The 24,048-nt window shown below is 32.6% G+C and overlaps 1 protein-coding gene across 1 annotated transcript; it reads right to left on the minus strand.

Annotated features, from left to right (window-relative positions):
* Positions 1–2,598: 2,598 nt before the first annotated feature.
* Positions 2,599–4,724, minus strand: LOC106429588 (tobamovirus multiplication protein 2A). Its single transcript, XM_013870333.3, has 7 exons — positions 4,585–4,724; positions 4,015–4,300; positions 3,835–3,934; positions 3,621–3,701; positions 3,450–3,554; positions 3,075–3,284; positions 2,599–2,972 (listed from the first exon to the last, which is right to left on the minus strand). The coding sequence occupies exons 2-7, from the start codon at positions 4,248–4,250 to the stop codon at positions 2,865–2,867; spliced, it is 840 nt and encodes a 279-aa protein (XP_013725787.1). The 5' UTR covers positions 4,251–4,300; positions 4,585–4,724; the 3' UTR covers positions 2,599–2,864.
* Positions 4,725–24,048: the final 19,324 nt, after the last annotated feature.

A 24,048-nucleotide genomic window follows, 5' to 3' on the forward strand; every position in this document is an offset into this window, starting at 1 on the left:
ATTTGTGTAGAGTTTGTGAATTTTAAGAATTGATAAATTTTAAAAGTTATGTATATTGTGAAAATTTATATACATCAACTTATTAAGATTTTTGAAATCCAATAACCAACTAGATTTTGACCCGCGCTTGAAAAGCGCGGAGTTGTTGGATTATATTATAATACAAAGTTTTATTATATCAAAAAACATAATTTTTAACAACTATATAATCTACAAATTAGTTTATTTGAGATTTTATATGTACACTTTTACGTAAGTTTCTTTTCGACATGAGAAATATATCTGGATCAAAAAAACAAACCGAACCGGTCCAAAATTATAGGTTTAGTTCAGGTCGAGAGAAGATAACCTATTGGGTTTTTTTTGACCCGCAAGTTTTTGTTTGAGTCCGGGTCCTACCCTAAACCTGATCATAAATATGTGTTTATTAGGTATATTTGGATATTCCGAATATGTTTCTGGTATTATGGATATTGTTTTTAAGTTTTTGGTTTACGATTAGAGTTTTGATTTCAGGTAAATTTTTCAAATAAAAAAAAATTGGGTATTTGGATAAAATTTTGGGTATTTTTCAGTTCATCGTGTCAGATTTTGAATAAGATTTTAAATTTTTAGGTATTTGAATTTTTTTGGTATTTTTTTGGAGTTTCAGATACTTTTCGTGTTTCGGATATTTTTCAGATTTTTCATATATTTCAAATTCTTTTAGGAACTTAAATATCCGAACAGATGTGGATCCATCACGTCCATATCAGGTCCAACAACCTTTTGATATAGATTTTTAACGTTATTGTACAAAAACATGGTTGATGAAATATTTTTCTGAGTAAAGGTATCATAAGAAATAATATTAAGATCTGTTCAAAATATTTAAAATATTGTATGTTTAGAATGATTAATGTATTATCAGAAAAATAATAAATAGTTATACATAACTCTAACAACTTTTTTATATTAGATTTTTTAAAACTCTTTCTTTTTTAATAGTATTGATTCGTTTTAATTGAAAAGTATATAAAAGTATAATATCTAAATAAATAATTTTTAAAATCTTGAATAATCAATACTGATATCGTGAACTCAGGTTAGCTTTAATAGAACCAATGAATTTCTTCATTTTTGTGAAGGTAACATTACAATTCAGAAAAATCATTTTTAAATATGAAAATATTATCAAACTATAGACGGTTGAAAGTTTAGTATATGATATGAGATTTTAGTGGAAAAGTTTATATATGATATGATTACTTTATTATAAACGAAAGAGGAAGTTAGAATATACACATATATGTCTTGTAATTTATCTTGCTTTAAATCATATATTATATGATAAAGTGATAATATAAAACATTAGTTTCAATGCTTTTACGATTAAAAATCAAAATAATAAATATAGTAATATTAATGATTAGGATTTAGGAGTGGGATTTAAGTAAATAAAAGAATTGACTAAATTATTGTTAGAGAAATATATGGTAACATATTGTTAGTATAAATTTAAGGTAAGACCAAAAAATAATGAGTTAAATGAAAGGGTCTAAACAACTTTTATAGGTACATTTTTTTAGACTCCTTCCCTTTTAATAGTATTGATAACAATGAAATCTGAAATTTTTCAAAATTCGTGAGAATTCACTTACCAATAACACTCTGTTTATATTTTTTTTGACCCCAACTACTACTTTGCCACGTGCATTCGTCTGGGCTTTAGGCCAACATTATCGGTGGTGGTGGGAGAGTCCTTAAGCGTGGCCCCCACCACCTTTTCTCAATGACCATGCCATAATGTTCCATTTTAAGGAACTTTTGCATTGAGTCCTTAGCACTGTTTGCGGGCCCCACAACACGTGGCGGCCCGCTATACGTTTATATATATTTTTTTTTTTTTTTTAAAACCAGAAAACATAAAAAAAAATATTTTAAGGACCAAAAAATGGAACCACCGATAATGTTGCCCTTAATCACTTTTTTTTGGGTCATCGGCCCTTAGTGATTAAAGTTGATCTTCTTTTGAGTAACAAGCCTTTCAAGGTTATGAACAAGGCAAATCTATTAGCACTACATAAAAAACAGTGGATATTTAGATCATTTACTGTTGAAATATAATTTTTCTTACATTTTTTTCCTGTAGCCAACCCAGTTAACATTTCTTGTGAAATAGTAGAACGAAAAATAATTTTACCAGTTTCAATTTCAAAAAAACTTCTTTCAGCTGTGCGACCGATACTGAAATAATCAACCTGTGTTTTGATAATAATATTTCATTTAAAAAAAAAAAGGTCGAGCACTCGGTAAACTTTTGAATTTCCATGAATATTGATTCTTGAACTATGTTTAAATGCGTACCATTCTGTAAAGAAACTTCAAAATTTAAACATGATGTTCTCAAAGTATCACTTTTAGTTTTTTTTTAAATCAAACAAAAATCCAAAAGACCCAAGTTTTTTCATATATTTGAAATTGTTCAAATCTGGACCGATGGAGGTCACCAAATGAAGAACCAAAAAAGTATATCATCTTCTCGACTCTCTTTAACATGTTTGGGTGTCTGTATTCATGAAAACTCTCATAAAACTTAGTCTTAAAACTTAGATAACATGATGAAGCAGATGAATTTTATATATAATAAGAATTATAGGACCGAATCAAACAACCAAAGATGAAATTACAAACGACTACAAAGACACAACAAAAAGAGTTTTCTAGGTTGATTAGAGATATCTCCAATGCTAAGGGTCAATCATCATCAACCTAGAAACAACCCTCTAGTTTCACTGACTCTCTTGATTGCTACACACGAAGACAAGAAAACAGGAAAAGAGAACCGACTGAACTCTCTCTTTTGAAGACCTTTTAGCATGGACTCACATGATGGTGCATCGACCCTTTTCTTCATTTGGTTGCGTTGGCATTTGCTGGAACCGGTGCGACTCTGAGGGATTGTATGTGAACTCAGATGTGTCAAGCCCATACTGGTTCAACAAAAAAAAAAAACACACATCAGCGAATCTCAGAGTATCTCGTTTCTTTTCACTTGTTGTTTCAAAAGCTTTTAAGCAATTTAATCATGTTACCTTCTCCCTCATACGTGCACTCCAAGGGTCACTGCGGCTCGGGCGTTGGTCTAAAGTAGGAGCGACTGGGACACCAGTAACAGGGGCGGGTTGGCGGTTGATGAATGGCTGCCTGATCTGCCTTGGTGGAGTAATAAACTCGTCATCACTGTCATACTCCGCTGGTGTATTAGCTGCCCTAACCATAAGGGCAAGCAAGAAAAGCAAAGCCTGCGAGTAAACAAGACAGCATTAAGAGTTTTTAGAGGTGATAGTATGTTTCCATTGCAATATTCTGAGTAGACAGGGATATTAAATTTTTCAAGAGAGTTTTGCAGACAAGTTTTATTCATCAAAAATATTTAATACTGATATCAAAAGTTTGCTTGCTCTTACCTCGAAAACAACGGCTCCTAGAGCTACCCATCTCACAATGTTCCAGTTTTCTCTGAGGAAGTTATAGATAGTATCGAAGTTTCCAGTCCTGTCAGAAGGAATTTCCTAGAGAACAGATATACAAAACGGTTAGCTAAGAATTGAGTACAGTCCTGACTTCAGAACACTCACATCTCTCCAGCTGTTGTCGAAGAAGATAAACGCAGCAGCTCCAAGCTCCGCCAAGATCAACAAGATGAGAAGCAGAGAGTACTAATCTCAATTAAGGAATCTAAAAGGTTGTTTGTAAAGCAGAGAGTAGTAGCAATGACAATAAATAAGGTAGTAATAATGACAGATTCACAAGAGCAAACAAATCAAAGAGAAGCATGGTGAGCCAGGATACACAAGATAAGCAGCAGACGTTCCTGGAACAAGTACCAACACAGCCACAGCATGAAATAACAAACAGGGCCACGCCGATACCAATGAACAAGTAGATGAACCTGCAGTTCAGTTTCACGTGACCAAGATTATGTTTTTTGGGACACAGAAAAAATAACTAGTAAAAGACATATATACATACCAAGCTTTGGGGAGATTGTCAAAGACATTGGAAGAGAGAGCGAGAGACATAAGCATGGGCCTCCCGAAAGAGACGTAGCTTTGGTCGTCGCGAGTGAAGTTAAGAGAGGAGTTATCGGTTGCTCTTTGGTACTCGACAAACAAGTAGATACCATAACCAATCATGCCAAGTCCAGCAACCGCCAGAAGAAAGTTGAGTAACTTTAGCAAACACTCCAAACAACCTCTACATGCCATTTTGTTCTTTAACGACTCAGCTCCTTTATGTATGGTTGACTCAGCTTTGGCTGAAAAAAGGATGAAAAACTAAAATTAATCGAAACTAAAACTACTTAGGCAACCCTAGAAATATGTTATTACAAAAATTCAAAAATCCAACGAGTCGTGACTATACACGAATCAACAATCAAGAAAGAGATGAAATTGAGAGATATAGAAATATAATTTTCCTAATCATCACAGAAAACAAAAATTTATAAGAAACGAATTAGTTCAGATCGGGACAAGGACAGCGAATCGGTGAACCGGAATTAGGGGATCGAAGCGAGAGATTGAGAGGGAAGAAACTTACGGAGAGTGTTCGAGCAAAGGTCTGAATAGATAGTTTTTAATTTTTATCTTTGTCGTCGAGGGGAAGGGGAAGAAAAACCGAAGGGAATTATGGAATGGAATTTTCTTCTGTTTTGTATTTTTGCTGTATTTTTAGTGCCAGCTGGCTTTTTATTTTTATAAATGGACAACTTGAAGATATATAAGGCCTTTTAAGTGTCAGGAGCCCAAGTCGGTGTACGTGTCTTTCGATGATAATCTTTATTATTATTTAGTCGGCAATTGAAATTAGTTTCTTTTTTTTTTCTTTCGTGTGTGGAATGGAATGTACGGTCCCACACAATTTCTGTTTGTAATTTTACTAAAAACAAATCCAACTTTAGTTCATCTTCAGAACGTGGTTCGGAATGGATCTAACCAGGACTAAATATCTTCAACCCGCTTCGGACTGCAGTTGACAGTTGTTTTATCAGTGTTGACTGAATGCAATCCTTTTTGACACGTGACATCGACTATTAGCGGATTTACCCTAATTATCATGAACGTTAGAGCATCCGCAATAAAGGTTTATCACGAGTCCTTAGCACAAAATCCTAAATTAATATGAAGACAATTTATATTATACTAAAAAAGAGATATATTCCACTCTAAAGCTGTCTATGTCGGATAAATAAATTAGTCAATGAGAGAGAAGTTTTTTAACACGTCATTATCAACTACGCTGGGCTTCTTCCCATGGCCCAAAACGAGTCCAACGTCCAGCAATTTCTATCGATTTTTCCATACTTCGTCTTCTCCGCTTCGACTTCTTGCAACCTCAATTACCGTGATCCCACTTCTTATCAATCAATAGGTTTTACAGTTTCAATCACTCATTCAATTCTTATATCTCTTCCAAGACGTTGTATCTCTATCTATAAAAAGGTGAGGATTCCCCTTCAGAATCATCTTTTTGAACGCCTCTCTGTTTCTGCCATTGTAGTAGGTGGATCTTCAGCCATTCCGTTTAGTTTGATCTGTACGATCGAGCTAGCATCAACAATCGGAGCCATAACTACCATCGATTGGATCACCGAAACCGTTCTCATCCCCTCCTTGGATCCACAAGTGTCATCGTCTTCCGTTGGGTCTGGTGATTGCTCCGGGAATGAAGCAAACGAATGAGACGGCGGAAAGAATAAGTTGAGGAAAAACTCAGGCTTTTGGAGAAGGATAGATGACAAACAGCGATTGAAAGGATTTCGGATACGAGAATTAAGATGTGCATGATAACGGCGAAGACGGTGGGATGTGAAAGCCGTAGGGGATTTGTTGGATAGAGAGTGTGTGAGGCCTGATGTGATATTAGCTGAGGGAGACGAAGACAGTGATGATGAGGATGATGATACTGTGTTATTGCAATGGGATAAGAACGAGGACGTTTGATATCAGCCTAAATGATCAGCATTTTCTATTAAGTATGAAAATGATTTTTTATTTTGTGATCACATGAAATCCCAACTAAAATAATTTTCACTAATAAGACTAACTCTGTGCTTCTTAAAAATCTAGCGATTTTGCTGTTTGGAGATTTTGCTCACAGGACGTCGTTGCCGATGTAGAAAGTGGAGGAATTGTGGCGGAGGAAGAGCTTCAGCTATTGAACAAGCCTAATCATGTATCAACACCAGAGGAGGCCGAAAATCAGTGTGGGAAAGCAGGCTGTGGCCAGGTCCTGCATGAGCCCTTTCTGAAGTTCTTAAAGCATGAAGAAGAAGATGAATCAGAGATTTCCCAGGACATGGAGAGACTCTCTGTGACACCCCCGATCTGGTCTAAGTATAAGTTGACTCGACCAGCCGTGCAACAATTAAACAAGAACATGCACAGCCGATCACTCGTAACTCAAACCAAACCGAGAAGCCAGAATGTGTACATAAACGACTAACCCGAAGTTCCCGAAATAAATCCAGGTACCTTAGGCCAACCGCCTAAGTACACATATCCTATTAGGTACAACCCGAGGCTTTACAACCTTAAGAGTAATACCCAATAGTTGGTTTGTCCGGACAAGGACTAATATCATTTGGAACCCGTACTTTAAAAACATTCTTTATACACTATATACTTATTCATTTAAAAAGAATCTTACAAAATCTTATAGATTAACCTCGAGGTTTTCGGTCAACAAACCTTATACATAAAGTATATCAAAACGACTGCAAGGATAATAAAACTACCGCTGGCTAATGCCGTTTCTTCCCGTCCTAGAGTAAAGGTCTCCCACCTACTGGTTACCTTTAAATCCATGAGATTGGCTAAGGAATACTAGACTCGAGCTCAAGCTAATCACACTTCACTTCTAGATCACTCTCGGTTCAGAACCATCACAAGGATCCGGCTGATCCGAATACTCTCCTTGGCCATCGGGTTTTACTCAACTAATTAAACTTGACTGGTTGTCTCTCTTCAAGCTAACCACGAATTAACCGATCAAAATCAAAGGCTGAAGAACATGGGTGATTCTAAACTCTTGGACACCAAACCTTCAGCTCTTAACCACACCAGAACACACTGGATAAAGTCACAGGATGGTGAGAAAGGTTTGTCCATGCTCAATTCTCTTCTCTGAATTTTTTTCTGAATTTTTCAACTAGTTTTTCTCACAAATTTTTCTCTTTTCTTTCTCTCTTTCTCTCTGAATTTTTCTCTGGTTTTTCTTGAAGGTTATGAACGTCCAGAGGAGAGAAGATAGTGTTTTATAACATAAAAAGTTGCTTCAGGTGAGGGTTTACTTAAATCAAAGAAAGTTGCTGTCCTTTCCCTCCTTTGAAGAAAGATTATTTTGTTTTTATTAAACAAGCAACCAGCTTGTGACTTTCATGTGACTTTAGTGAAGCAAGCAAGCAGGTAGAGGCAGCTCATGTGACTGATTTACTGAGAAAGCAAGCAGAATAGCTGGTGAAGGTATTAGACTGGTCGAAATTTAGTTAAGAAACTTAACGACAATTTCGGACAGTTTTCGACTAAAATTTCTCATCCTTCGAATCTCGTCTTGCTTTCAACTAAGCTTGTCTAGCTTAAATTAAATTCGACCAACATTATTAACACTCTACCAGAACTATCAATGAGAGGCCTTTCGACCACAAGACAGTCTCGTCGAGGAATTAATTCACCGGGTCGACTTTATTTTTAAATCTGATCGACCAACTCCAAACTTCAAACTGGTCGAGCGGAGTTTTTCTCGACCAAAAATTAACTGGCTCGTGAGGGTTATTACATTCTTCCCCCCTTAAAAGAATTCGTCCCCGAATTCTCAAAACATAGCTGTACAGACTTTTACTGAACACTGGAGTCTCTGCAAGAAGTTTAAGATAACCAACTCTGAACTTATCATCATCTGCCCGTGTCAAAACAACTGATGGTTCCTCAAATACTTGAACTTTTACAAATTTTTCCTTTTCTCCAATCTTCTGATATGGTGCTCACCTATCCGCAAAGGACCTTTAGGATAGGCTAAATAGGGTTACAAGTTTTCTGGCCTCAGCAGTTCTATCATACTGGGTCTGATATAAGATTACGCAAAATCGGCTCACCAATAGCATAACTAAAAGAAGTTCCGGTCAACAGATAACCATTTCAACTATGAACAACTCGGTACATACCAAATAACAGATTTGCTGTTTTCTCCAACTTTTCTAAAACAATTCTTTCTTTTCTGAGCAAACACTTTCACGATAACCAATTCTTCATCGCACAAAACTTTCATATACTGCGATCTACATACTTCCTTTGACATCGTTGAATCTCTGAATACCATTACTTCTGAAACCTTTCTATCTGCTTTCCTCCAGTTTAATAACATGGAAATATGGAACGTCAGGTGATGTGCCATACATGAAGGTAACATCTTCAGTCTGGTCAATGTCAACTTGATTAACCGTGCAACAATCAAACAAGAACATGCACGATCAATCACGCTAACATGATTCAGACCAAGGGTGCCACTCTCAAATACACACACACACTTATTCCAGGAATGATTTCCCTTACAGTATTCCATACCCTTCTTATCTATCTGAGATACTCTTCAAAAACTTTTGAACGACTCAATCTCATTGAAGTTTCGCATATCCAAATCTTGTTCTATTACTTTCTGATTTCCTTCTTCTGTCTAGTAACTGAGGAATCAACAAGTCCGCATATACCAAACTTGATTTACCAACGAAGTACTCTTGTATGATGACTTCACACTTTCTTTGTTAATACATCTTCTGATCTCTTAACAACTTGAGCATTCTCATATGCCTTATGGTTATACCTTTTTCCTTGCACTCTTCAATCTTCCTTGGGATTTACTTCACATCTGCTTAATTTTAGGTTGAATTTGGGTTCCTTCTCCCACATCTCCACTTTATGAACTTGTACATGACACAGTCCTCATACTATTCTTCGAAATTCTCTTCACCCAGTTCCTTCTATGAATTCCTTAGATTCTCATCCTTCAACTGAGTTCCTCAAATACGAATGAATAAGCCATCTTGATTTTCTACTTGCAATCTTGAAGGTTATCTATTCTCTCCAGACTGATATGAGCGAGGCTCCAACACTTAGTAGAATACGACTGAAGGCCAACGGTACCTGGTCTTCTCTCAAAGACTTCCTTCCTCAACAACATCCTAATTGAGCTCGATAACTAGATAGCCAATCTCACTCTAGATAGAAACAAACCGCTCTAATGGAAGTACTAAGGAATGGGGATGGGATACGAAGGCATACCATAACTCTAAATGGCAGACAGTACTTCCACGAATAAGAACAGTGTACCTGAATTCACTAAAGTGAATCCTTCCTAAAACAATGACACTACCCGAGAACTACATCTATGTGTTGTTCCCGCATCAAACACAATATGGGCAGAAAATTCCGTCCATAGGCAAGGTCTCATAAGACACCTTGATCACTCCTTCACTTATTTATTTAATCATTCATAAATTTTTAAAATGCACACAACACGCAATGGGATAAGAAGCAAACCTGTGATTGGATCTTTTCAGAGGTTTTGACGGTCCAGGCAACTATAAAGTGTAGGCTCTACCCAAATAGCCAAACACTTAGTTAGTGACTAATGGTAAGGAAAGCGAACAAGTTTAACAAGCGGTACCCTAGGTATAGGTAAAAAGATCGGGTAACTTCATGGGCCATGGTAGGATAACCTCTGTACTCATTACTGGCACCACCGAAGCGCAAAAGACGTAAGCGATCGAGGATTTTATATACTTGAACAATCATCACCTTACTCTCCTTTCTAGCCAAAACCAAAACAACTCAGGGTCCTCGGTCTTGATCTGATGAAACGTCCAACAAAAATTATCTCCATCGACTTTCTTGATTCATTACTTGAAACTGACCTTCTATCTGAATAGGTTGATAGTTAAATAATCTGCATGACTTGGTAAACTTCTTCAGTAAAAACGGCTTCTATAGAATTCATGTGAACCTTCACCAACTCCTCATAGCTCTTAAGCTTTATAGTTTGGGTTACTCTAAGATTAATGGCTAAGTCACAATAATACATCTTCATGATCTTTAACTCATCCTCCAAACCATAATGGATAAATCAGATTAACTTGACTTCGAAATCTTGGCGGAAACATCTCACTGTGCGAACTCCATATCGGTCCCATGTTTTGGGTAGAAAACACTCCATCTTGAACTCTTGAAAGAAATCCGCCTAACTTGGACTAACATTTCCCAAATGATGCTTGACGCTTAATCACCAACTTACTGTATCATTCTTGATGATGTATGGTTCCATATCCTTCTTGCAATCTTGTGAACAATGGGCCACGTTAGTTGTTCTGCTCCTAGTGTTGCATTCGAAATCTTCCTCTATACAAAATCTACATCGAATGGTTTAGTACTTGTTGGTGTTGTCCCAACTTCTTTATCTTGTTCACAAACTTCAAGATGTCTTGTTGCAACGGAATGGTGCTGGTGCGTCCATCGTCTTGTACTACTGCTGAACTATCTCCGCCACCAACGTTAAGCTTGAAACAAGTGCTGAATCAATCAGGCTTGTACGTCTCTGGTTCTGGTACGTTTGGGCATAAGCTGGATTGAAATGAGCAGCCGAAAGAATAAGTCATATGAAGTCAGATATTCTGAACCGGATCATCACCAACAACGTCAACTTTGACTTCAATAAAACACGGGCCGAAGATGTAATTGATGTGTCAACTCTTTCTCATATATCTTTGAATATCGATATCCACACTAGAAATTGTAGGAACCGCAGGAAAGCATGATGATACCAACTCCGAGCATGATGGTAGCAAACCCGAGCACGTCGTTAGCTCACCCGAGCATGATGATAATGGATTGAAGCATGACCGGATTGAACCAAAACATGACGATAACAAACCGAATCATGACGGTAGAAAGCTCAATCATGACTGTAGGAATCTCGATCTTGACAGGATCAAAATTGGTAAGTACACTCCACTCCGTCGAGCTTGTCTTGATGCATCTCGTATGAAAGATAACAGTAAGGTAACTACCCATGACTATCTATCCTAAGAGGAAGGAACCAGCCAGCACATCCAAATTATCCTTGCGACTCATTTTGACTCGAAAAACGTTTGAAACAAGTTCCATTCAAGCATCGTATAACCATGCTCTGATACCACCTTTGTGACACCCCCGATCTGGTCTAAGTATAAGTTGACTCGACCAGCCGTGCAACAATCAAACAAGAACATGCACAGCCGATCACTCGTAACTGAAACCAAACCGAGAAGCCACAATGTGTACATAAACGACTAATCCGAAGTTCCCGAAATAAATCCAGGTACCTTAGGCCAACCGCCTAAGTACACATATCCTATTAGGTACAACCCGAGGCTTTACAACCTTAAGAGTAATACCCAATAGTTGGTTTGTCCGGACAAGGACTAATATCATTTGGAACCCGTACTTTAAAAACATTCTTTATACACTATAGACTTATTCATTTAAAAGAATCTTACAAAATCTTATAGATTAACCTCGAGGTTTTCGGTCAACAAACCTTATACATAAAGTATATCAAAACGACTGCAAGGATAATAAAACTACCGCTGGCTAATGCCGTTCCTTCCCGTCCTAGAGTAAAGGTCTCCCACCTACTGGTTACCTTTAAATCCATGAGATTGACTAAGGAATACTAGACTCGAGCTCAAGCTAATCACACTTCACTTCTAGATCACTCTCGGTTCAGAACCATCACAAGGATCCGGCTGATCCGAATACTCTCCTTGGCCATCGGTTTTACTCAACTAATTAAACTTGACTGGTTGTCTCTCTTCAAGCTAACCACGAATTAACCGATCAAAATCAAAGGCTGAAGAACATGGATGATTCTAAACTCTTGGACACCAAACCTTCAGCTCTTAACCACACCAGAACACACTGGATAAAGTCACAGGATGGTGAGAAAGGTTTGTCCATGCTCAATTCTCTTCTCTGATTTTTTTTCTGAATTTTTCAACTAGTTTTTCTCACAAATTTTTCTCTCTTCTTTCTCTCTTTCTCTCTGAATTTTTCTCTGGTTTTCTTGAAGGTTATGAGCGTCCAGAGGAGAGAAGATGGTGTTTTATAACATAAAAAAGTTGCTTCAGGTGAGGGTTTACTTAAACCAAAGAAAGTTGCTGTCCTTTCCCTCCTTTGAAGAAAGATTATTTTGTTTTTATTAAACAAGCAACCAGCTTGTGACTTTCATGTGACTTTAGTGAAGCAAGCAAGCAGGTAGGTGCAGCTCATGTGACTGATTTACTGAGAAAGCAAGCAGAATAGCTGGTGAAGGTATTAGACTGGTCGAAATTTAGTTAAGAAACTTAACGACAATTTCAGACAGTTTTCGACTAAAATTTCTCATCCTTCGAATCTCGTCTTGCTTTCAACTAAGCTTGTCTAGCTTAAATAAAATTCAACCAACATTATTAACACTCTACCAGAACTATCAATGAGAGGCCTTTCGACCACAAGACAGTCTCGTCGAGGAATTAATTCACCGGGTCGACTTTATTTTTAAATCTGATCGACCAACTCCAAACTGGTCGAGCGGAGTTTTTCTCGACCAAAAATTAACTGGCTCGTGAGGGTTATTACACTCTCCCTGGAGTATTACGATCCCAAACCAGGTGAATTTGTGGTTGGTGTTGTGACCTGTGGTTTCTGGTAACGAGAACAAACTTGATGTGAGTATAGTTGCGGATATGGTGGGGATAAAATTCCATTGTAAGACAAAGAATTTGATTATTTGCTTTGTGATTTAAAGTACGTTGCTGAAGAATTCTTGGTTCATGGTAAAATAGGGATTGTTAAGCATGATGATGAAGATGGTGTTTAAGTTGTGTAGTTTGCAAGGCAAGGCATGCATGTGGTGGAGATAGGACAATGATATTTGCAGATGTTTTAGGGAGGACGTTGAGTGGAAGGCATTTGCTTTCTTCTAGACGTTACTTTAGGAGAATAGCTTGGCACCAAGTGAGGTAGGTCTCTTTTTGTTCCTTGATTTCAAGAACTGTTATCGGTTGATGTATCAAGAAGATTCTAATGAAAAGTAGGTTGTTATGTGGCAGACCAAGCAGCTTAATGAGCCCACTGATGTTAAGATAACTGAGTGGAATATCTCTCACCAGAATTGAGGTCGGCTTCACATGTTTGCTTAGAGTTCATGCCATTTTACTGAATTTAATAGTTAGTTTTTTTTGTTTAATCTCAGGGCTTGAGAGGTTCTATATAGTTGAAGGAAAAAGTAAAGCAAGAGCTCTTGTTTTGCTGACTTGCAGTAAGCTTTTTGGTTTCACTGTTTCTAGGATGGAAGCATGATAAGGCAAAACGTCATTCGATTGAAGAGTTTCAGAGATCACAGGAATTGTTTTCAAAATTGATGAACTCGAGATACAAGCCGGACATAGCGAGATGTTGCAAGGATGTGTTGAAAACTGGGTAGTAGTAAGCTATGACAAGACAAATCATTAAAAAATATGGATGGTAAATGATGATGGAAAGACAGATGGAAATGAGGAAAGTTGATGATTGTGTGTGATATCAGTAGATAAATACAAAAGAAACACGTACGTGTTATCCATGTTAAATAGCTGAGTATATCTTGGATCCTTTTTGTATTTAATTCAGCTTGAGTTATATATGTGTTTGTTTTAAGATTTTTAGTGCAAGTTTTTTTCTCTTCTCTGTTATTATTGTAAACTTGTGATGTAATCATCTTTGATAAATAAGTTGGTACAACGTGGGTTTGAGACTTCTTTTGAATGTGGTGTAATATGTTTGAAAATGAATATTAGTTTGAAACTTTGATCAATAAGTACAGTTATTTCTAATAGGTGAAGTAAAAATGGACAGGTCAGCCAATTATTTAAACAATTGTAAAATCTTCCATAACTTTTGTTTAATTAACATCTAAACCAAATACTTTAATACGATTTTATGAATATATTCCATAATTTAATGGTACATTTTGAACAAAAAATATATTTTTGTCAATGGAATATAAAATAAAGATAATTTCTAAAATCATGAACAAAATTTTACCACAAAGTATAAAAATAAACTTACTTTTATTAACAATTAAACCAAATATTTTAAACAATTACATCATATATATTTCATAAATATGTTTTTAACCATGAGTACATTTTGAACTAAAACTATTTGTCAATTTTAAAATCATAAGTTAAAATTTCAAGAAATTTTCTAACGATAGAAAAAAAAACACTGGTAGAGTAGAAGGTAACTTGAATCCCTAAACGGAGCTAAGGAGGCTGAAAAAGATGTTTGAGACATGAAAGAAGAATTATGGAAGGAGACAAAGGGAAACGAAAATGATATTTGATTATTGAGCAAAGTGAAGAAACTTTTGGAGAGGGTGTAGCTTAAGTGGTGGGGGAGGTTAAAGAGTATCAGATATTGATGGTATGTTTCTTTTCTTGAGACGCACGTCTCTTTTTAACATGTTTGGTGTTAATAAGGTTTTGGGTCTGGTTTACAAATGAGTCATATTTCTCATGTCTATCCAAATCTACTGGCAAATTCTGTTAATATTTTATATTAAACATGTATTTTAATATCGATTTGTCAAAGGTTCAAAAGTCATGTGGACAGACCAGTGTTGCGTACTGTTCTTTTTTCATTATTTAGAAAAAAGGTCATGGATCCTGAAATCAGAAAGCATAACGTTAAGACTTTTCAAACATCATATTTAGAAATTCAATTTCATATTGTTTTTTAGAAAAAAAAATTTAGAATATAAGCTTACATAAATTTATAGAATTAAACATTTATAACACTGCATGCAATGTTCTTAACATAAATTCTTTGACATACAAATAAAATAATAGACAAACAAAATAAATGAATATATAAATATAGATTTGTAATAAATAAATATCAACACATTTTTTTTTTTGAATTGTTATGATTTGTCAGCTACCAAAATTGCAAAACCTTCCAAATTCTATTCAAAATAACTATTTTCAAAATTTGCTCAAATAAAATGATCTGTGTTCGTATATTATATTTTTAACCTTTAACACATAGTCTCTTTGTTTAATATTAGATGATGTTTTACATCGGTGAACATATATTAAAAAATCTACTATTTTAGAAAGTAATATTGAAATATAATTTAGATATAGTTTCACCAATTAAAAATGTAAATATTAAATTTATAATTAATTACACTATTTTTAGTAATGTAAAGTTATTTAGATACTTGAAAACATCGTCTGATGTTAAATAACAAAAACATTTATAAAACATCATGATTAGTAAATCACCTGAAACTGAGGGAACAGTAAAGATGTGTCAAAATAATTTTTAACTCAAGTGAAAATGATTTATAGCCATTGTGTTAGAAGTCTCCATTATGAGTGGCTGATGAGATATATTTCAAACCTTACGGTATTCAAGAAAAAAGGAACGTAAGTACTTATAAAAGTCAACCCAAAACAATTAGACCTTTTTAATTTTTAAAATGGTTAAATTGTAAATATTATTTGTTCGTAACAAAACATATATAAATGATGTGATTGGTTAATCAATAGAGTAAAAAGGTGGAAAAGAAAAGTGAAAGTAGGATGAAACAAAACCATGCCGTTGGCGTTAACTTTTCCACTTCATCCAAGGTGAGATAAACTTTACTCTACTTTATTCTTATTTTTGGAGTATGGAAGAATGAGAGTAAACCAGTTGAAGCTGAAAAGATTTTTCATCTTTTTCACTTTACACTAATTATACCATACAGTCAGACTCAAAATCTCATAATAATAAGTTTAAAATTTACAGAAAATTATTAATACATAAACAACTAATTTGGTTAGTTGTACAAAAAAAACCTTCTAAATGCCTAATAATGATTAAATCTACCTTCATCTTTAATATTTTAACATTAATCTGAGATAGCTAATAGTACTACTAATTTTTGTGAACATTATTTATAAAAAAAAATAAATTGAGGTTTCTGTTTATGCGTCTATGAAAAAACTTAAAACTGAAAAATACAAAGGGATAGTTAGAAAGAATGAATTGTTAGGAAATATTTACATGCATTATAATTTTAAATATATTTTCTAAATAAATTTTTTCATTTTATTATACACCTATTTCATTTTAAATCATTAAGAGTATAACTATCTTACACTGTCAAGTAATTAAATTTTATTTAGAATTAGCATGAACGAAACACTCTAATAACATGATCTTGCTGGATTGTCAACCCAATTTTAATTTTTATGTTAAAAACAAACAACAATTTCACTTTAAAAAAAAAAACAATTTCATCTAAAACAGTTTTTGCATTTCCACTATCATATAGCTATTTATATGGGACAAAGAAGTGAAAGTTTTAGATAATTATAAAGCATACAGATTTAAATACAAAAATATTAAATTATCATGTACGATATTTTAAATTATTGAAAAATAGATATATTGTTTGCTTTAATACCAACAACACGATTATACTTCAACAGTTCCAATGTAATAGAGAAATTGCTTTTAATACCACAAATTAGATATAACTTTCCACAAATACAATTAATCAAAAATATCCTAACATTTGAGTTTAAGATTTAATGACAAATATTTGGGGTTTATTATTTAAAGGATGGAATTGGGTAAACGTCCATAAATAATTCTTACATATTTAAAAATGATTATGAGGGTTAGTTTAGTTTTTATTACAAATTTAAGGTATTTATGGAGAATTATTCTTTAAATATATTTTAATATAGTATCAATTCTATGGTAAAATTAGAATTTCCCCTTAACATTATTAGAAGAACCAGAAAAAATATGCAAAACTAAAATAAAGTATGAAACACAGTGCTCACCATGTTAAAGAAATCACAATTAAAAATACCCCAAACTACTTTATTATTATGTTAGAGATACTATAGTATTTCTGATCAAATATTATGTAAAACTACCTTCAAATATAATATAAATTAAAATAGTGAAAATTATTGTATCTAATCTGCACGTAGCGCGGAGAAAAGATCTAGTAATATTATAAAACCTAAGTTAGCTAAGAATTGGTCCTTAATTAAGGATTATAAGGATTTGGTCCTTAGAAACGTGGCATCGTGCCATTGGGTCGGTGGAAATTTTAATTTCACATGTTTTAAAATTTAATGTTTTATCTTTATGTAATCATGTATCTTTATATTTAATCATGTAATAAATAAATATTTAATGGAGTTAAATCTATTTAATATTCACAAAAATTTTAAAATTTAATATTTTATCTTTATATTTTATTGTATCTTTATATTTAATCAATAAATAAAAATTTTAGTTTCACATGTTTTAAAATTTAATATTTTTTAGTTCCTAAAAACTCCAAATTGGAGAACACCATTGGACATACAATTTTGATTAGAGTCCTTAACTATTCAAATCAAAAAGAATTTTTTTTTAAAAAGTTTAATAATGCTAAAGACTCTAATGGTGGTGACAATAAAGATTTCGATTTTACATATAAGAATCTATATATATTTTGTGTTAACAATTTTGATTTTACATATAAGAATCTATATATATTTTAGCCTTTTAGGCAATGTCTAAAAATTTGAAGCGCATCAAGAGAATTTTTCCCCACCCATCCAAACCTTGGAAAATACTTGATTCGAAACCGAACAAAAATATACAAGTATTTAACTGGGTTTAAAATTTTTCTACCAAAAACAAAAACCCAAAAAAACTGACACGAATAGATCCAAATCAAAAAATAATTGACTCGAATAGATCCGACCAAATAAAAATCAATTTATATCTGATCAAAAATATAAATATCCAAGACTAGTTTATATATTTAATTTATGATTTAGTTGTATTATATATCCAAGCCTTTTGCAATATTTATTATTATTTTTGTAATATTTTCATGTAAAATTTTAAATGGCAAATTTAGAGTTTAAACTGCCTAACCGATTATTAATATTTTTTTTGGTTATTTTTAGAACTTTCGATAAATATGATGAATTAGCTAATTTTGATGAAGTTTTGGTAATTTGAGTTTTTCGATTCTAAATACTTGAACCCGGCTCGTTACAGACCCAGAAAATTATAAATATTTTATAGGCATTTTAATTATAGATCTTAACCAATCCGTATACGAAAGGAACCGATCCGAATCCAAACCAAAAATTTCCAAATATCTAATTGGATCCAAGTGTCTAGTATCCGAAAGATACGGACTTGAAAAGAACCGATCTGAACCCGACCCAAAATCTCGAATCCCCATGCCTAAGCATCAACAGTCGAGTGGTCTGTGAAAAGATTTGATCGTTAAGGGTTATTTTATCACCTGGAATAAATCTAACATTAGTCGGTATGATTATCGCGTTGTTTGGTCCAAATTCATTCAAAGTTCCGCTATTGTTTGTTTGAAACACTGTCTCAATTTAAATCGATTCTATCGTTTTTTTGGAAATAGTTGTTGAGCTTGTCAAGTCTTATGTAATTGTTTTATAGAAATATAGTTTCTCTTAGTTAACTGATTATTTTTTCTTTTTCATAGAGTTTGATAGCGAATGTTAAAGAAGAATTGAGGTTGAAATATGTTGTATTTGATTGCCAGATTATTAATAAGCTTCATCCCTCTTACCACTTAAAGATACATTATAAAACATACCTTTAATGTTACTTTATTTGAGCTCTTTTGTTGTGCTATTCTGTTAAATTGAAGATTGATTCATTGGTTTTATGTGTTACATATTCTTGTATGATTTCGATAATGAAATCTATTCCAAAACTGTATTCTAAATTTATATTAATTCAACTCTAATATTTTTTAGAGAAAAAATACTAATTAACATTGATTCATTGAAGATACAAATATAGTTTTACTTCTCCTTCCTTAGACCTTTCTTTTCAATGATTATTTGATGGACAACAATCCAATCATCTATACTATTAAAATAAAAGTCATGACTTCGTCACGTGTGATATTTCATATTGGACCATTTCTAAAAAAGTCATAACATTTAATTGTCTTATTATTTATTTTATTAATAAGAAAAAATAATTGTTGGCTATCTGAAGTATTAACTATCACATGGCTAGCATGCATATTAAACTAATACTTTTTTGTTTATTTTTATGAACTAATGAAATCCTCACGGTTCTATATATCTAATCTAGCTAAACGAAATATATGTTATGCATGACAACATCACCAAATTAATGATATTATGTAGTTAACATCATGATCTAAATTTAATTAATTCAAAAAGTGACATAGACGTCAGAGACATTAACTAAGTTTAATTCTCCCGTTAATCAATTAAATATGACTCATCTAACCAAAATTTAACTAAAATTTGATCCAACACGATAAAAATAAAAATCCAAAAATTAGTTAAATTATAATCTGGTTGGTCAGATTTTAATTGATGAATGAGAGAATTAAATGGAGTTAATGTCTCAGACGTCCATGTCACTTTTTGGATTAATGCAATTAAGCTTGTGATGTTAACTCCATAACATCATTAAGTTGAGGGATGTTGTCATATATAACATATACTTCATGTAGCTAGATATACATTTGTTCAGTCTGCATGACCAGCCATGTGGTGGTTAATAGTCCATGTAGCTAGCAATCATTTTTCCTTCTAATAAACACTATCTTGAATATATATTATGGTCTTCATTAATAGCTTTTATATCTTCTTATAAATATTAATTAATCATGAAACTATACCTAGTTGGTTCTCTTTGTTGTTGTACAATTCCCTCTAGGAAAGGAAAATCGTCACTACACTTAAGTTCTATCCAATCACGAAGTGAAGAAGAGACGCATAGGATTGAAAGGTGATGATCCCATCAGATTGCTCCATAGCTTTTATGTATCGGGTGTGTCCCATCACTATCATGGCAAAACTGCTAAGAGTCGTCGATGCTGTTTGTTCCCCAATGTCATCACCACAATCTGAATGCAATCTGAGCTGCCACTGCACTAATTGAAGAACATTTAGGTAACGTTCTAGATCTCATTAGTTGCTTTATTTGTCTATAATGTAAGTTTGATGCAGTAACTTCTATGGCAACCTAATGACAATATCAATTATAACTATTGTAATCCGCAACTAAATGTTACTCTTTGTTTTCTTCAACCTAATGTAACTCTTACTTTTCATTTAATGATCTCAAATTACTCACATTTTTAAATTAGATACTTGGATATCCACTCGAAAAATATGTTACTAATATTTTTATTGTTGCAGTAACTCTGATCTCATCTTCGTATTGTATATTTCTTTTGTTCATCTCAGTGTTGGGATAATTGTAACTAAAATGGTAGTACATGAAAACACAAGAATGACAAGCATCATCTTTAACGATGCAACAAATTTTCTTACTTGATATATAAAGATATAAGTATCATTTAACCCTTATCTGACGTCATCTAAAGGTTCGTCTTGCTTGATAATAAATAATTGAGCTTGTGTAGTTCCCACTAAGTCGAGTTGACTTTCAAACTGTCACATTATTGTCATTTTTTGAGCTTTCTTTTTGGTTTTTGTTTTGAGCTGTCCACTAAAATTGTACCTGAAATAAGTGAATTTTTTTTTTAAATATTATCATATATATTTTATGGAGGGTTTTGTTAATCGTTGATTTTCATGTAGATGTTGCTCATCTTACCAGAAAATATAAATGTAACATATTGTTTTGATTTTATAAGCTATATTCATGTTATATTATCCAACGTCTCGAATACTTATTGAGGCTTTTCTTTCTTTCTTTTATTACTATGTATAGGTTACAACGATCTTCAGCTTCACTGAAGATAATCAAAGCACTGAAGATATCTTAAGTTTACCCTAAGAAGTAGTAGTTTTTTGCCACTGGAAAGGTACTTAGATTCATTCAGCTTATATTAATGTAGCAAAACTACAAAATTGTTCCTATAGATCCTCTGCCTTAACAAAAATTTCTTAAGCATGATTTTCTTATAGAGAATCTAACAAGCGAAGCACCGATATACACTTTAAGAGAAGGAAACAAACCTCCAATTTATTTGGTTCTTCACTTGTGAGTCTTCTAAAGCTGTAGCAAGAAGGGTTAGAGTCTGATCTTGGATCTGCAAGTTAGTTAATTCTTAGTCTGCAGTCATGTTGTGTTCTAGTCATTTTATTTAGATATTCTTAAGAGTTTTATTGTTAGAAATTTTTCTTTGAAAAGGTTTGACTAAATCAAGCATATATGTAGTTTAACGTCAATCTTTTTGGCAAATTTCACATATATTTATTAGAGAAAGTGCATTTTTTCTTCTCAATGTCGTGTGGGAGAAAGAAACTCAAACATTTTCGTTCATACAAAAATATTATGTTTACTATTATATTGATACATCCTTTCACATAACAACTACGTTAAAATTGACGATAGGATACAATTTTATATATGTGTTATGACATGCACATAAGCATCAAAACTTTTATTCTTCAAATATCAATCTATATATAATAACAAACTGATTTTTTGTACTTGCTCACATCATCTTTCTTTCATAGTAAAAAACATTCTAATCTAATGGTCATAATTTTTTTTTTATGAACTGACGGTCGTATAATAATTTTGCTGATATCATCAAAAAAATATAATTGGCAACTCTTCATTGAACATTTATATTTTTAAACAATACATAATTTAAGAATCATACATTTTCATTATCTAAACAACACTTCTGTGGACATACATGCCTTTTTATAATTTTTAGAAAAAAATTCTTTTTAACCAACACATCCCTTAAAAGACATACCTTTTCATTATTTAAACAACACATCTAATCCAATGGTCATAATTTTTTTTATGATCTAAGGATCATATAATACTTTTGCTGAAGTCATCAAAAATTTACATTTGGCAACTCTTCATTGAACATTTTATCTTTTTAAATAATACATCCTTTAAGAATCATACATTTTCATTATCTAAACAACACATCCTTGGACATACATACCTTTTTATAATTCTCAGAACAATTATCTTTTTTTTTTAAACGCATCCCTTGAAAAAAATACCTTTCATTATTTACACAATACATCATATGACAAACAAACATTTTTGTAATTATATTAGATTTTTAAAAATCTGAAGAATTACAATGTGTTGGTCATAATTGGCTTTTTTTTATCTAATGGTCTTAAAATATTTTTTTGTTTGAAAGCATTATTTGATCGTAACTCTTCTTTGAAAAGTTTCCTTTTCAAACAACACATGTACCTTTTCAGGAACTATATATTGAAGTTCTTATAGCAGAATTATTCTTACATCTTGTTTCTTATTCTTTCATCTTTTTTATTATTGTTCAGGTATGCTTTTTGGTATCTTCTTCTAAATTTATAGATGGAAAAGTCAACAATGATGATGATGACTATAGATTAACAATAACAACTCCCAAGTGTTCGTTATTGAATTGTTGATATATTACCATCCTTTCTTTCAAAGTCACAATTGTTGATCTCTCCGCGTCCATTTCTTTCGAATCTATTACCCTTTTTGGATTTAACTATTGCTATTTCCGGTAGTGGTTTATGCTGACTGCAATTGGGCTCCTCTTTTAATTGCATTAAAGTGGAGAGATGAAGAGATGGAAGGCTTGAAGGATAATATCAATGAGATAACAATGCAACTTGCGACCATTGCCGACTGAATAGTGATGGCTAGATTGGTAGAGGATAGAAAAAATAGGTGTGTTAGGATTAATAGTAATATAATCAAATGAAACCAAACGTAATGGTTTAACGTTGTTAAGAAAAAGTAAAAAAACAATTGTCGAACCGAAAAAGCCTTTACGGCATCATATGATTCTAGTGATTCAAATAATTATTAAACACTCGTTAAAGTGTATCGGTATCATTATGATGCCGTACTAACGAGATTACGAGACTGTACGTTCCCGAACGTCTTAGAAAATAAATCATGAACACCCTTTAAAACGGTTTAATCTGTATATGCATATTTTATTATACAAAAAATTAAAATATGAAAAAAATTAAAATATGCATATTAAGAATTCTGTGTTTATTTGTTTTATTCCTTTGCTAAAGTGATGTTAAGTTGAATATTGTATATACAACTTATAATTTTTATGTTGTTTTGTTGAAACACTTGAATTACAGAAAATGTCAGGTCTTCAAAAAAACTAATTCCAATAGTTTTGTTACACATGAGAAATTTATGTTACCAAAATTTTATAATGAGTAAGGTGAAAATAGTTTTATGAATTTAATAAATTTTCCATATTGAAGTAAAAAAATTTAATTTAAGTTTTTATTGCAGGACTATCCTTAAAAACAAGTGACACAAGTAATAATTAACTTTATTTGATTTAATATACATATATTTTTTAATCATTTGCATTTTATATTAAATATTAATAATCCTTTCTTCATTATTTGCACAGATTGTGTTGATATGGTTTTGGATATAAAACGAGCTGATAAAATTGAGAAACAAACATATATATTGAAATTGTCTAAAGGTTTGTTTAATTTTTTTGTTCATATTTATCTATTAAAAGATTATTCAATCAATAGTTTTTATTAGATTCGCGAAAACGAAAATATGATCAATATAAAGAAACACACAGAGGTATTAATGAATTATTTGTTGATATTTTTAGAATGTTAGAAAATATATTGGATGTGTTTTATGTAAAGTAATTTATTTTAACGTGATTAAAAACTAAATTTAATGATTTAAATATTATTAAAATTTTAGTTCACTAATAATAAAATTTTAATAATTGTAAAATTGATATGGAGGCAATGATCAAAATTAAAACAAAAACAACTAATGTGTTGCTGTGATTGTAATGCTCTAGTATGGTTTGATGAAAGTACTGAAAAAGATCGAATAACCAAACGTCCGTTACTTACTATATTTTGTAAACAAGGACGCATTAAATTACTCAAGATTCATGATCCGCCAGTAGTATTGA

Source organism: Brassica napus, chromosome A5 (genome assembly GCF_020379485.1).
Source record: "Brassica napus cultivar Da-Ae chromosome A5, Da-Ae, whole genome shotgun sequence".
NCBI lineage: Eukaryota > Viridiplantae > Streptophyta > Magnoliopsida > Brassicales > Brassicaceae > Brassica > Brassica napus.

Excerpts from the sequence above, each read along its gene's own strand:
- LOC106429588 (XM_013870333.3), bottom strand. The coding sequence starts at position 4,250 with ATGGCATGTAGAGGTTGTTTGGAGTGTTTGCTAAAGTTACTCAACTTT. Across the intron at positions 3,702-3,834 it reads ACGTCTGCTGCTTATCTTGT|TACTCTCTGCTTCTCATCTT; the intron begins GTATCCTGGCTC and ends AATTGAGATTAG. Across the intron at positions 3,555-3,620 it reads TCGACAACAGCTGGAGAGAT|GAAATTCCTTCTGACAGGAC; the intron begins GTGAGTGTTCTG and ends TCTGTTCTCTAG.